This window comes from Belonocnema kinseyi, chromosome 10 (genome assembly GCF_010883055.1).
Source record: "Belonocnema kinseyi isolate 2016_QV_RU_SX_M_011 chromosome 10, B_treatae_v1, whole genome shotgun sequence".
Classification (NCBI taxonomy): domain Eukaryota; kingdom Metazoa; phylum Arthropoda; class Insecta; order Hymenoptera; family Cynipidae; genus Belonocnema; species Belonocnema kinseyi.
Genome location: NC_046666.1, coordinates 96,281,841 through 96,297,870, shown reverse-complemented (window position 1 = coordinate 96,297,870; position 16,030 = coordinate 96,281,841). Strand labels below are relative to the sequence as shown.

The window sequence follows — 16,030 nt, the reverse complement described above, 5'->3', positions numbered from 1 at the left end:
TTTATTCGAGTGTCAGATGACACTGTTGTCAAATTCAAAGACAATAATTCTAATAATAAAGTAAACGGAAGCACAATCAGGAAAGCCAATAAGACGTCGTTGGGGCCACGGGATGATTTCGCGACACCCGCGAGACCAACCAACCATCCTTTCAATATCTCCTCTTTCAACACGGTAGCCACTACGCGGCATCGGTACCCCCGGTTTTCGCAAAGAACGAACTGTCAATGCAATATCCTCTCTTCGCGCGCACCAGCCACTACGCGACGTTGCTACCCCTCTTCGCGTAAGACGCGCGAGCCTCTCCTATAAATATGGAAGAGCTCCCTCCGGTCGGCACTCAAACCGGATCTACCACCCCGATAGGTACGTCTTCGCAGCGCAGCTGCCATCTAGCACGCAACGCGAAAGATCTACCTCTCAACACATATGGAATCCAGACACATCAACCTGACAACGGCATTCAGCCATACATACATACACACACACAGTCGAGTGTTCAACGGACCCCTCCCCGCCAGAGGTTCCACAGAGTCCGACTCACAAACACAAACATACAACCGAGTACTCAAAGAACCCCTCACCGTCAGGGGGTCCACCGGGTCCGACACACATACAAAACAACCGAGTGCTCAAAGGACCCCTCATCGTAAGAGGGTCCACCGAGTCCGATTTAAATACACATAAGCACAGCCGAGTGATAAACAGACCCCCCACCACCAGAGGGTCCACAGAGTCTGACACACACGCACATAGAACCGAGTGCGACTGAGTGCGACACCGAGACACATAGATACACACAGCCGAGTACTCAACGGACACCTTTTAATCTCTGTCAACTTCTCTTTCCAAAACTACCCTTCCTCCATTCCATTGATCTATTTACAAAGCACAAATTTGTATTTCACTCCCTTGAAAAGCACCTACCGCTTCTCTCCCCCTACCCCGTACCTATTCAAAACAAACACGAGTTCATTACTACAATTTTTAGCGCCCTATGTATGGCAACCTATTATTATAGGTTGTCGCTACGTAGTGGCACTTGCCCATCGACACCCACAAGGGATCCCCCGATCTCACTAGCTGAGAGTCCTCATCACCTGCGTATTCCTCGCCCCGACACAGGCTTACTTCCGAATTCTTAATCAGGATAACTACTCCCCTTGGCCAGTTTACGGATCGAGTTCTCGAGCAAGGATCCACGACGGACTTGCCAAGCGCTCAGGAAAATCCAGTCATTGTTCAACAATCACCCATTAACAACTTCAACCTCGATGCGGGAATTAGTTCAGCTCCACCAGCTTCGAAAATTGCGGAATCCGCGCCTCCTCACCCGATATCCCTTTCCAGTGGTTCGAATTTAATGGCGGATACGTAATCTAACGCGAACCGGCATCCAGCCTCCGTAAGTGATCCCGAGGCTACCCGGAACACTGGGTCCATCCAGAATCAGGTCTCAGCAGCTGACAATAATCGGGAATTATTTCTGGACGATGAGGGTAACCGAAACTTGAATCCCATTTCGGGTCCTAGCTAAAACATTTACCAAACCACTCATTACACTGGGATATCAGTACTTCCTAACAGTGGTGCGCAGGTACCTTTGATGGTACTTAAGAACATGCGTTCAGTGATGCCCAAAGATCCTTCTGCCACGGTGTTCAGGCACCCACTCTCAACGACGTTCAGACATCAACTTTCAAATGGCCTCCTGTTCCCGCTCACAATGGAGCACAAGCGCCCGTCTCCAATGGTACCCAGAACCCGCCAACCACGGTGCTCAGGCACGCACTCTCAACGATGCACACATTCAAGTCATTGTACATGCGAAAGCCCCCACAAGCAAGAAGGGGCTGAAGAAGCTTTTCATCAAATAAAGGAAGCCTTCTGCCATCCATTGGAGCTGGGTATGCCTGATCCTGACTTAACTTGCTGTCTTCAAATACACACAAGCGATATGGGAATGAGCGAGACCCGGTGGTCAATACTAGTACCGGAGAACTGCTACGAACGAGTTCTCTACAAGTAACATGACAGCGGTGTTTCGGGTCACCCGGGAGGCGCTGAAGCTCTTCGGGCCATTCAGGAAAAGTTTACCTGGGATAGGATGCGTAGCGACGTACGGGAGTATACACGTACCTGCCTCTTATGCGCGAGTTGTAAATCCTTTAGAACCCGTGGAATGAATCCGCAAGGACTCAGCTTCAATGTGAGAATATTGCGGAGGAAGTACGAAGTAATCACGCCCGTTACATCAATAAAAAATAGCCCCTGTCTATAAAACCTCCACGCTCTCCAATGGATGATATGGTACGCGTTCTGACACACTTCTTGTCCGACAAGGAGCGCGGCTTCAATGAAGCCCTCGCCTCGAAGTGCAAAGGACCATATCAAATCATACAGCACTTCGACGGCGAAATCTATCAGGTCCAGATGGGAAACAGTCTGGTAAAAATCACCGGAACGCAGATGCTCCCATTTCACGAGCATAAAGTACACAGATCTCTCTCCTCTGGGCCGGACATGACTTGTAGCGTTCGGGAGAAGACGACCAATCAATCCTCGTCACACCAAGGAAAGAACATGCCGTCGTTTACGAGATTGAGGATCGCAAAACCAACACGCTTCCCGATACGTCGTTGGACACTTCACGGGGATCAAGAAACCCGAGCTCTCTCCAGAAAGAGACTGCTGAGCCAAGTATGGCTCAACGGCGAGCAAAGCCCTCGGATGAGGAACCACCCGATGTTCAAATGAACAAACGCGTCGTCATTCACAAGACTGAGGATAAAAAACCCAACACGCTTTCCAATGCGTCATTAGACACTTCACGGGGATCTAAAAACCCGAATTCTCTCAAGGAAGAGACTTCCAAACCAAGGTTGGCTCAAGGGCGAGCGAGTCCCTCGGTTGAGGAACTACCTGATGTTTAAGGAACGAATACGCTGACCAGGAGGAAGCTCGGACGAGCCGAAGGAGACTGAAGAGACCACCACGATGTGAGGCTCTTCCACCTCGATACGATTTCCGACCTCGTAGTAAGTAGTGCTCCCGTAATGTAAATAATAAAAGAATAACCGATTACTAGACTTAAAACCACACCCTTTCTTTTTTCATTGCTTTAATGCAAATGTATTGTAAAAAGTGAACTCAGCCTTTTGAGCTTTTATTATTTTACAGTATACTTAGCCGTAATTCGTTTAGAAGGCCTCGTTGTTAAAGAAAAATTAAGATTAAGTTAATCCTTAATAATAGTTATCACCCAAAACGTCGCAGAAGGACCCGATGGAAATTGTCGTCCGCCAGCGTGCTGACAAATTATAAGAAATAATTCAAGCTTTTCTTTCTTGCGACGTTTTGGGCTGATCACATAGAAATATACGTTTAAATAGAAATAAGAAGCGTAGAAAATGTAGTCGTTAGTTTCAAGTTTGTATTTGCCTCATGATTCTAATAATAAAGTGAACAGGAACACAATCAGGAAAGCCAGTAAGACGTCGTTGGGGCCACGGGATGATTTCTCGATACCCGCGAAACCAACCAGCCAGCCTCTTCTATAAATATCACTCAAACTGGATCTGCCACCCCGACACGCAACGACACTGCGGTCCCTCTTGCCGGCAATCCTGAGCTGCGCCCTGATTTTAAGCACGTAGGACTGGCTTTTTGTTTTGCTTTATTTAACACCCTTGTCCCCCTTTTAGTAGAAAGCTTCATTGTCATCAAACATGTTTACACGCAGGGCGATTACCATACTTTATTCTTTTTATTTTTAGATGCTTTCTTCTTGAGTTTAATAAAGTTGTTTAGGTTTCTTATCCATTCCTACCTCTCTGAACCCCACCTGCTATCACACACACATATATACGTACACATTTAAGCCCACACAACAGAGTGCTCAAAGGACCCCTCATCGTTAGAGGGTCCACCGAGGCCAATTCATATACACATAAACACAGAAGAGTGCTCAACGGACGCCTCACCGCCAGAGGGTCCACAGAGTCTGACACACACGCACATACAACCGAGTGCTCAACGGATACCTCTCTGGCAGAGTATCCCCCGAGACACATACATACACACAGCCGAGTACTCATCGGACACCTTTTAGTCTATGTCAACCTCGCTTTGCAAAGCTACCCATCCTCCATTCCATTAATGTATTTACATGTCACAAATCTGTATGTCACTCATTTGAAAAGCACCTACCGCCACTCTCCCTCTTAACCCTTAACTATTCGAGACAGACACGGGTTGACTACATCTTTTTCCGAAAATGGAACTGTGTGAGAGGGGGGTGACATGCCCTTTTGCTCGAAAAGCGTTTTTTTGGATCACCCTAAGCGACATACATTTGATGAAAACATATTTCTTTAAGTTATTGAAAGAAAAATTTCAGTTTAAAAAATTATTTTCAAAAATGTTTTATTTCCAAAATTAACATGAATTGGGTTTTCTCTTATCATAGTACATTTTTGAAAAATCATACTATAGTAAAAATTTTAAAACTTTAATAAAATATGTATATATATTTTTTAAAAACTTCAACAAAAATAAAGAGCCAGAATTGGTTATATAATAATATTTAACAGAATAAAAGAATATTTTCCCTGCGGAGTTGAAAGATTACATAAAATGTTATTCTAATAAATCAAATTATATGCAAATTTCAGTGAAAGTAACATTTTTTCCAAAATTACACTGCATAAACCACTTCCGGGACATAAGTATAATATTTTCCTGAGATAGTGCATAGATTGAAGTATGATTTCCCGTCGGAACCCCAAAATCAATCATTTTGACCATTGTTCACAAAAACGCTTCTTATAAATTACGACATGAAAAATTATCCCTTTTCTTATGGAACGCCACATATTATATTATGATAATAATTAATAAATAGAAATATAATAGAAGTAAAATATTAATGGTTCGTTCTTCAGGTGAAACTAAACTTCTACAATTGATAAAATAGGGGAAAAAACAATTTTAAAATAAAAAACTGAGTAAAGTGGTATACTATAATAAAAAATTCAGGAAAAGAAATTTAGTAATATCATTAGAACGATAAGAAGAGAATAATTCAACAAAGTGAACGTTTTAATATTTTTATCATATTAATAACGTGTTTAAATTAATAATAAGAACGATGCACACTTGGAAAACTATACATAATTTTGAAGTCAGCGTCAGAGACAACTATCAATAAAGAAAAAACACAAAATATGCACGCTACTCATTTAGGGATAATTTAATGCCCCATTGCCCAATTTTCGGCTTGTAATTTTTTTTTAAATATGCATGGTGCTGCAAGCTTTACTTCAAGCCAGCAGCGCCACTCAAGGAATCGGTCAAAAAAGATTATATCAGATTCCCCTTTTTACAGAAACTTCTGGCTCATTTCCGGCTCCAGGCATCACTTTAAACCACTGTCCTACCTTCATAATTAAAAAAGGGCCGCGAAGGACAAAGGAACAAAAACTTAATATTCGATTTTTCTTTCTAACATTAATAAGGGCCTCTTTAGGGCTCATTTTCTATCCAATTATGGATTTTACTACTTAGCCCTTTTTATAAAATATGCAGCGGTGCTGCCAGCTTTACTTCAAGCCAGCAGCGCTACTCGAGGAATCAGTAAAAAATTATAATATAAAATTCCCCTTTTACAGAAATTTCCGGCTCCAGGATTCCCTTTCAACCAATGTCCTATCTTCATAATTGAAAAAAGGCCACGAAGGGCCAAGGAACAAAATATATATTTTTTATTTCTCTTCATGACATTAATAAGGGCCTATGTAAGGCTTACTATCTATCTGAGTATAAATTTTACTACTTATCCCTTTTTATAAAATATGCAACGGTGCTATCAGCTTTACTTCAAGCCAGCAGCACTACTCGAAGAATCGGTCACAAAGGGTAAAGGGACCAAATATACATTTTTGATTTCTCATCCTGACGTTAATAAGGCACTATTACGGCTCACTTTCTATCCAACTATAGATTTTACTACTTAGCCTTTTTAGAAAATATTGATTTAAAAATAAATTTTTGTAATACATTGTTTAAAGGCTTGTTAACAAAATTTTTTTTGGTTAATTTTTATTAGGATAGTCCGCGAGTCCTAAATGAGCTTTAGATCCTATGAATTTTAACGAGCATCTAAAATTGGTTTTAAGAAGATCAAAATTGGAATAAGTATCAAGCATCTCGTGAACGATAAGAGATATTTAAAACAGGTTATCATTGTCAGAATTTCCATCAAAGGAATGAACTGTTTAAATAATAAGGACAAAATATAAAAATGTGAAGATATAACAGTTAGTTATAGTGTTTATGTGAATAAATAATATAAATAATTTGTGAATTGCAAAAGGGGATTAATAATTATAGTGATTATATCAAATTAGGAATTTGACATAATCATATTTTGACCGATTTCTCGAGTGGAGCTCCTGGCTTGAAGTAAAGCTGACAGCATAGCATCAGGGCATATTAAAATCCATTGTTGGATGGAAAGTAAGCCATAAACAGGCCCTTGTTAGGAAGATAAATCCAAAATTAAAATTTTTTCCCATTGCCCATAGCGGTCCCTTTTTAATTTTTGAAGTAGAAGAGTGATTCAAAAGGTTATCTCGAGCCGGAAGTTCCTACCATAGCAGAATTTAGGAATAACAATTTTTTAGCAATGTTTTCAGATCGTGTGTCTGATATTATTCGAAGTTAAAAACACCTCGGTACGTTTTTCATAAAGTGTGCAGGTGTAAATTTATATTGCAACAGAAATTGAGCCCTAAATACAAGCCTTATAATTGATGTCAGAAAGAAAAACCGAAAATTGATGTTCTGGCCTTTTGCCCTCAGGGACGCTTTTTTAATTTTGAAGATAGGGCAGTGGGTCAAAGGGTTATCGCAAGCCAGAAATGAGCCGGAATTTTCTGAAAAAAAGGAGAATTTGATATAATCATTTTCTGACCGATTCCTCGAGTGGTGCTGCGGGTTTGCGGTAAAACTGGCAGCACTGTGGCCTATTTTATAAAAAGGGCTATGTAGTAAAATCCATAGTTGGATAGAAAGTGAGCCCTAACCAGTCCCTTATTAATGCTGGGAAGAGACTTCAAAAATCTAAATTTTGTACCTTTGCCCTTCGTGACCCTTGTTTAACTGTGAGGGTAAGGCAGTGGTTCGAAGGGATATCTCGAGCCGGAAATTCCTGTGAAAAGTGGAAATTGATATAATCATTTTTTGACCGATTCCTCCAGTGGCGCTGTTGGCTTAAGTAAAGTTGGCAGCACCGTTGCATATTTTATAATAGGGGCTGAGTAGTAAAATCCACAGTTGGGTAGGAAATGAGCCCTAAATAGGCCCTCATTAATGTTATGAAGAAAAATCGAATATTAAGTTTTTGTCCCTTTGCCTTTCGCGGCCCTTTTTTAATTATGAAGGTAGGACAGTAGTTTAAAGGGATTCCTGGAGCCCGAAATGAACCAGAAATTCTTGTAGAAAGGGGAATTTGATATAATCATTTTTGACCGCCTCCTTGAGTGGCTCTGCTGGCTTGAAGTAAAGGTGGCAGCACCATTCATATTTAAAAAAAATGAAGAGCCGAAAATTCGGCAATGGGGCAGTAAGTTAGCCGTAAATGAGCCCTTAATTATGAAATAGGAGACATCATGATTTGATGACCTGATGCTGTCAGGTTTACATAGCTTAAAATCTACTAAACATAACGTTTTAAACTTATGGATCTCTTAAAAAATTCCATGTTAATAGTTTCGAAAAACATATATTTTACATCGACGCATGTTTAATTTTTTGTAGGTCTTACGGTCTTCAATTGTTGAAAATATATATAATAAACGAGAATTACTGAAAAAATCGTTTATTCAACCTTTCGACGTTTCGGCATAACTGCGTGCCTTTTTCAAGAAATCTATATTTTGTTTTAAGTGGAAACGAAAAAAACGATAAAAACTTCAAAATTGGAGTAAAACATGTCAATGTTAACAAGTCAAATATTGAAAATAAAAATAAAAACCAGTTAAAACTCCAATTTTGGTAACATGTGAAAAAATAATGTTTTTTAAAATATATAAGAAGAAAAAAACCTCAAAATTTAAGAGGTTTTTTCATCATAAGATGACATCCTTATGGAAAAGAAAAACAACTTTATAATAGTTATGGACAAACGACGCATGATTCATTTTTATCGAATCTGATTAAGTATTTTACATCTAGTAGAAATTTGGATTGATATTTCTCAACCTATTAAAAGTTTTTTTTTCTTTAAGAAATTTTTTAAACGTTAAGAGCATATAACTTTTTGAAGTTTTGTCGAATTTAAAAATGTCATCAGGATAATTCGCAAGTCTTTTTGACACGTATCAGAAAATTTGATCAAAATTTCTAAAACTCATACAAAAGTTTTATTCCAATTTTGAAAGCTCAAACTTTTAAAATTTTTGTCTAATCGAAAAATTTAACTGACATAGTTTCTAAATGTATTTGATATCTAGTGATGAATTTGAATGAAATTTCCTAATTTTTTAGGAAAAAATGTTTTTTTTTCTATTTTTCTGAACATTTTCAAAATTTTCCAAAGTATGTAACTTTTCTCATTTTCATCGAAATTGAAAATTTTATTCGGTTAATTTGCAAGTCTTCTACCCATCTATGAAAAATTTAACAAAAGAATTTTATTTGAAATTAATTTATTTTTTTCAAATTTTAATTTTGGGAACCTTAAGAAGTGTAGCAAAAGCTGACATGATTGGTCAAATCCTTCAAAAGTTAGCGTGGCTACAACATTCAGGTGACCATACATACAGACGCCGGTAAAATTTTATGAATTTCGGATTCTGTGACTGCCAAAACGTAAAGATCCATTAAAAACCAGAGATCAAAAATTTGGAAGATTGCATTACACTCTCATGAATGAGAATGTAAAAAGTATTTTAAAAATCTGATTCATAGTACAAACTAATGCATAAAAAGAAAATACGTAATCAGTAGACAAGTAAAGTATAAAAAGATATGTATGAACTATAATATAATTTCTCGTAGGCAAAACATATTCAAAATAAAAGTTAAAAATACGAAAAATAAGTATAATTTCACACTACGAACAATAAGAAAAAACACAGAAATCGGGACATAAGTTTGATATTTGTTTCTGGAGCTGACTTGAACATTGTTTATAATTTTCCCAGAGTGAAAACATCGTTCTTATTCCTAAGCAAAATTATGATATTCATTTTTACATCTATCGTTCTGTGAAGATTAGTAATCTACTTTTTCACAATTATTTTTCGTTTATTGGAACCCTACGCTGGATGGCTTTCTTTTAGTCTGATTTTCTACGAGAATAGCTTAAATTAAAACTTTTGCCATTTAGAATTAAATTAAAATCAAACCTGCTATGCAATATTGTATTTTTTTATATCAATAGTTCAAATCTAAGGCAAATTTTGTTATAAAGTCATATACGGGAAACTTTTCTTTTAGTCCGAATTTCTTCAGGTATTACTCAAATGGAAGACCTTGACATCAACAATTCATATAGAAAATAAAATTTTCTGTTATCGTTTTCTTTTTTGATGTCAGTGGTTAAAAAAAATTAAATCAAGAAAAATTTCGAGAAGTTTGTTATTTAGATCCCATGACGGAAGCGTTTCTTTTAGCCCAATATTCTATGGGGATAGCTCAAATTAAACCTTTTGAAATGTACAATTGAGATGAAAAATTAAAATGCCTTCGTTATAGATTTCTTCTTTTGATATCATTGGTTTAAAAAAACCAAAATAAGGAAAACTTGATTGTTTAGAAATGCTGACTTCGAAGTAGTATAAAAAAAAAAGTAGAAAGGATATAGTCCAGTAAAATTAGACTTTTTTCTAGAAAAAATGTATAAAGTTTGAATATCTATCGTACGTTTGTCCATGTGGCATCCGAATCAAATATCAAAAGAGTTTCCCTCTGACCGGTGGGAGGAAAACCCTTAAATCTAACAAACAATCCGCGAAAATTGGTTTTTGGCGATTATTTCGAAAAACGTGCATCTAACGATAAAAATAGTCAAGTACAAAAGAATAGTAGGTTAAATTCTAAATGAGAAGTGTTCTTTGCATTTTTCTGGTACGGGTCAGAATTCCCGACTAAAATTGTAGAGCAGACATTTCTCTATGAATAACGCTCATTAAATGTTTATTATTTTAACAACTAAACATTATATAAACATTAGTCCGAAAATATATCAGTGATTCATTTGATGAAAAATTAATTAAAGCCTATGTGTATATGTATAATGTATTAAGTAATTAGTAAGTACGATTTTAAGCATTTTTTAACAATAAAATTAATTTATAAGTATTTATTCAATGATATATAAGTTTGTACTAGAAGTAGTAATAGTAGAAGTAATAGTAATATCGCTGCAAAAAATCAAGACCCCCCACTTTAGAAGGCAATAACTCCGCAGAAAAAATGTGAGGAGGTTCGAATAAGAAAAACATGAATTCGTAAAGTTTTCTGAATAAAATGGTGTTTCTGTAATTTGCGTAAAAAAATTTCGTTCTGAGCTATTTAGCAAAATACCAGTAAAAATGCTATCGCGAGGCCCATTGTTGAGACACCTTAACTTTTACATGACCTCAGAGTTAAGAATATGTTGGAAAAAATTTCAAAAAATTCAGAAGTGTCCTAGAACATGTTGAGAAACCAGTAGAGACCTTAAAATTTAAAAATATTTTAAAATGTCAGTTTTGCAAGGTTTTTTGTTAAATGTTTTTATTTAGGAATTGAATGGAGCTAACGCGCTGTTTAATAGCTTAAAATGTGTGGTAATGTACCCTAATTTCTATTTTGTTCACAAAACTGAATAAAAATTATATTTTCGCGATTAAAGTCGCTCAGAATAATTCAGAGTTTAATGAGGCAAGGCGCGTGCCATGTGGAGTAGAAAAAAATGTAGAAAAAAATGTCTGTCATATTGCCAAACGGCAAGCAGACGTTTTCTCCAGATTTTCCCATAGCTGCTGCTGGCTCAGCAGGGCCGTCTCAAAGCTTTGAGGTGGGCTGCGCCCTTCTCTCCTGATATGAAATTTTGATATTATAATGCAGTATCAAGCTTGCATACGAATTATCTTCTATTCTGTTTATTTAATAAAGTACACTTATTTCGGTGTTATAATATAATTTTGTAATTATTAGGCTGTTAATTTGCTACTGAAATACGTGAAAGATTTGTTTATATGAGCAATTACATGTGCATATTTTTTTTAGATTATTCGTAATAGGATAATGTTGCACCGTATGTAGTGCAGTATAAATATTTTACATTTAGCCAAAAAGAAAGTGTTGAATTTCTTGGAAAATAAAAATAGAGGACTTCATACTTTTAACAACAAAGACAGGTGATTGTAAAATATTGTTAGCAATTGCCGTATATGAACAATTATTATCATATACTTTTGTGCTATAATTCTAATCATTATTATTACTTATATATTATATAGGTACAATTTCATGTCAAAACATGTGAAGAACTTAAGCTATTGTTAGTAGTTTTTAAGAAAATTGTAGTATTTATTCTCGTAGGTCTTGAAAGAAAAACCCTAACACTATTTTTTAATAATTTCAAGAAATTAAAGGTTACTCAAAATTAAAATTTTTTTTCTTTTTTCTTTGAACTCTCATAACTTTTGTGATTTTAATACTATTAAGGTGTATTTTTTTTTAATATTCGTAATGTGATGCAGTTCTGAACAAATATTTCTTGAAACAAAAAATTTCAATACCTTCTTGAATTTTTTCAAAAACGAATGTTTAAAATGAATTTCTGGAAAAAAACAGACTTAAAAAATTTATAGATAGCTTACACTGTCCTCTAAATAATTCAGTTAACAAATTCATTTTTGAAAAATCCAAGTTTTTAAAATTTTTTGTTTAAAAAATATTTTTTGACAACGGTATCTTATTACAAATGATTTTTTTTAATACACCTGCACAGCATTAGAGTTATTACAATTTCTAACAATAGCTTACATTCTATAGATGACTTGACATGGAATTGCTCATATAAACAAATCTTTCACGCATTTCAGTAGCGAATTAACAGCCTAATAATTACAAAATTATATTATAATACCGAAATAAGTGTACTATATTAAATAAACAAAATACAAGATAATTCGTGTGCAAACTTGATACTGTATTAATCTATCAACATTTTATATCAGGAGAGAAGAGCGCAGCCCACCTCAAAGCTTTGAAACGACTCTGCTGAGCGAGCAGCAGCTGTGGGAAAATCTGGAGAAACAGTCTGCCTGCCGCTGGGAAATATGACGGGCCTTTTTTCTGCACTTTTTTCTATTCCTGTGGCATGCGCCTCGCCTTATTAAACGCTAAATTATTCTGAGCGACTTTAATCGCGATAATATAATTTTTATTCAGTTTTCTGGACAAAATAGGAATCAGGGTACATTACCACACATTTTAAGCCAATAAAGAGCGCGATAGCTCCATTCAATTCCTAAATAAAAACATTTAACAAAGAACCTTGCAAAACTGACATTTTAAAATATTTTTAAATTTTAAGGTCTCTACTGGATTCTAAACATGTTGTAGGACACTCCAAAATTTTTTCAAATTTTTTCCAACATATTCTTAGCTCTGGGGTCATGTGAAAGTTAAGGTGTCTCAACAATGGGCCTCGTGACAGCATTTTTACTGGTATTTTGCTAAATAGCTCGGAACGAAATTTTTTTACGCAAATTACAGAAACACCATTTTATTTAGAAATCTTAGCGGATTCCTGTGTTCTGATTCAAACCCCCTCACATTTTTTCTGCATCATCATCATTTTTCTGAAAATGGATCAATGACTCATTTCCACACCACCTATGAGGTAGAGTTTGTGGTGCGTTTTTTTATCGTGGTTTCCCCAGGAGGCTAATCCACTGCACACTTTCAAATATTTGTTCAAGAGTAGTTGAAAACTATTACTTGTCATAATCATGAACTGTGTCTGGGAGTCTATCTATGGTTTCTGCATTATCAAGGGTTTTGGTTCAATACGACTTTGGATTTTTTTAAATAGGTACGGCACTGATTCCATATATACTTTTTCCGAAGGATTTGTGAACGAAAGAAAGAAAACTTGTCGAATATTCGGGGTTTGGCGAGATCCTTGAATCAATAAAATGTTGAAAAATCAAAAAATTTGTTGAGGAAATTATTATTTTCCCGATAAATATGAATTTTGCGAGATAGAAACCAGCGGGTAGCAGACGGCAGCGTTTGAACGATTAGAATCGTTTATTAATATATTTTTTTACTCATAACTCTGAAATAATAAGAGTTATAGAGACCAGCGGTTCTTCCAAAGGGCCAGGTCTTGATGCTGGTGTCCCCAAATTTTGCGAAATACGTTGCGAAATGGAGGAAAAAGCAGAGAGAACTGACATGCCCTATCTCTGTTTTTGTAACTGTATTTGTAATCAAGCAACAGGCTAACTGTTACCTTCACTCTATACTCGGAATCGGGGCGCCTTTCGTTATCGACCGTGGGTCAAGACTACAAGTCTCAAAGGAGAAAACCTCTTCTGGGACATTGAATTTTTAATGAGACTATTATCAATCGAAATTGCTTCAAAAATAATGAGACAGGTGTCCTGGATTTTTTGGTCCCCGTTAAGAACTATGAGCGATTGTAAATCACATTAGCCAAGGGTGCAGAACCTCTACCGGTTCGCGCGCATGGACTCCCATCATACCCCGCTAGTCCAGTGGAAAAGAGTCTGACTGGTAACCACGCTACCGTGGGTTCGAATCTTTTTCTCAACTTTTTTTTCGTATTGTAAACATGTCAAGTAATAATTTTTAATACTTCCCCGGCAAATAAATTATTTGTTTGAAAAATATTACTTGGAAATAAATAGCCAAAAGTGCAGAACCTGTACCGGTTCACGCGCATGGACGAAAAGTGTCTGCATGATATTTATTTCCCAGTAATATTTTTCAAACAAATAATTTATTCGCCGAGGAAGCATTAAAAATTATTACTTGACATGTTTACAATACGAAAAAAAAGTTGAGAAAAAGATTCGAACCCACGGCAGCGTGGTTACCAGTCACTCTTATCCACTGGACCAGCGCCGCTTGATGGGAGTCCATGCGCGCGAACCGGTAGAGGTTCTGCACCCTTGGCTAATGTGGTTTACAAACGCTCATAGTTCTCACAAGGGACCAAAAATCTGGGAAACGTGTCTTATTATTTTTGAAGTAATATCGATTGATGATAGTGTCAACAAAAATTCAATGTCCCAGAAGAGGTTTTCCCCTTTGAGAATTGTAGTCTTGACCCACGGTCGATAACGAAGCGCGCCCCGATTCCGCGTATAGAGTAAAGGTAACAGCTAGCCTGGTGGTTGGCAAAAGTTTCGAACTATAAATGCAAGATTTTACATTTCCAGAAATTTACAATGCATATGAACTATTTATTCCCAAACATTACGGCAACAACTTTGGTATTGTATTTGACGGTTATTCATTAAATGAAGCCAGTACGCAATGTGTTGAACGTCAACAGCGTCTTTTGACAAATATTTCACCCGAAATTTTATTTAAGGAAAATACAGTTTTAACCTTGCTTCCAGAAAAATTCCTAAATAATCTTAAAAATAAAGCACGTTTTGATTTATCAATTAGAGAAACGACTTCAAAACGAAATTTTTCAAACACTTGTTGCTAATGACGATGCTATTGATCTAGTCGTGCAGACTGCCATGAATGAATCCCATTGGAATAAAACAATTGTAGTTGGACAAGATGTGGATCTCCTCGCATTGATTATTGCTCTTTCTCCTGTGGAAAATGATATTTTATTTCTAAAAGAAGAAAAAGGAAACGTAAGATCCCGCATTTATAGTTCGAAACTTTTGCAAGAGTCTGTGTCTTTAAAAAACAGTACGGAATCCATTTTATTTGCTCACGCATTTAGTGGATGCGATACGACCTCTTGTTTCTTCGGGCAGGAAAAAGTTGAAACAATTACTTTGCGGAATAAAAATGAATCCTTGCAGGATATTGTAAAAACTTTCAACAACCCCGATTCTACTCAGTGCCAAGTAGCAGCTGCTGCGAAGCAATTCATTCTTGCATTATATGATATAAGGGTAAACCTTCTGAAACAAGCTTAAACAAGTACAGATACGTATTTTTCAACAAATCTGTGACTACTTCCATTCAGGCTGTATCTCTACCTGGGCTTCCTCCAATTTCCGAAGCTGCTCGACAACACGCTTAACGCGTCTATCATCAGATTCAAACATGGCGAGGAAAATCTTTAGAACCAGAACTGTAGGGTTGGAGAAGAGGAAAAAATAGTTTATTTCCAGTTTATACTACTAAGGCACCAGCACATAACGAAGTTGATCGTTTGTTCATGTAAAATGGGATGCGGTAAACGTTGTGGTTGCGTGAAAGCTGGACTAAAATGTTCCGTAATGTGTCTAAATTGTCAAAGTATAGGTTGTCTTAATAAATAAACCATAGATAGCCTCGCAGACACAGTTGATGATAATGACGATTAATAGTTTTCAACTACATTTGAACAAATATTTAAAAGTGTGCAGTGGATGAGGCCTCCTGGGGAAACTACATTTAAAAAAACGCACCACAAACTCTACCTCGTAGGTAGTGTGGAAATGAGTCATTGATCCATGTTCAGAAAAATGATGATATATTCATTAATTGTTTAAATAAAAATAAATTAATCAGAAATATTAATAGATAATTGTCTGCTCTACAATTTTAGTCATGTATAGTTTTACCGAAAAACAACCCCATTTCGAGGTACTCGCAAGAGAATACTACTACAACTACTACTACTACTACTACTACTACTACTACTACTACTATTACTGCTACTATTACTACTTCTAGGACAAACTTATATATCATTCAATAATTACTTATTAATTAATTTTATTGTTAAAAAATAGTTAAAATCGTATTTATTAATTATTTATTACAT

General features: G+C 36.3%; 2 protein-coding genes across 5 annotated transcripts in view; one reads left to right on the top strand and one right to left on the bottom strand.

Moving 5' to 3' along the window:
• The window catches only part of LOC117181272 (ATP-dependent DNA helicase PIF1-like), a 3,117-nt gene extending 1,739 nt beyond the window's left edge, over positions 1-1,378 (top strand). Inside the window, exon 3 of the mRNA XM_033373834.1 lies at positions 1,150-1,378. Within this exon, the coding sequence (XP_033229725.1) occupies positions 1,150-1,378 (229 nt within the window). The remainder of the gene's footprint in view (positions 1-1,149) is intronic.
• LOC117181395 (supervillin-like) overlaps positions 1-16,030 on the bottom strand; it is a 206,552-nt gene that overhangs the window by 184,387 nt on the left and 6,135 nt on the right. The window lies entirely within an intron of this gene.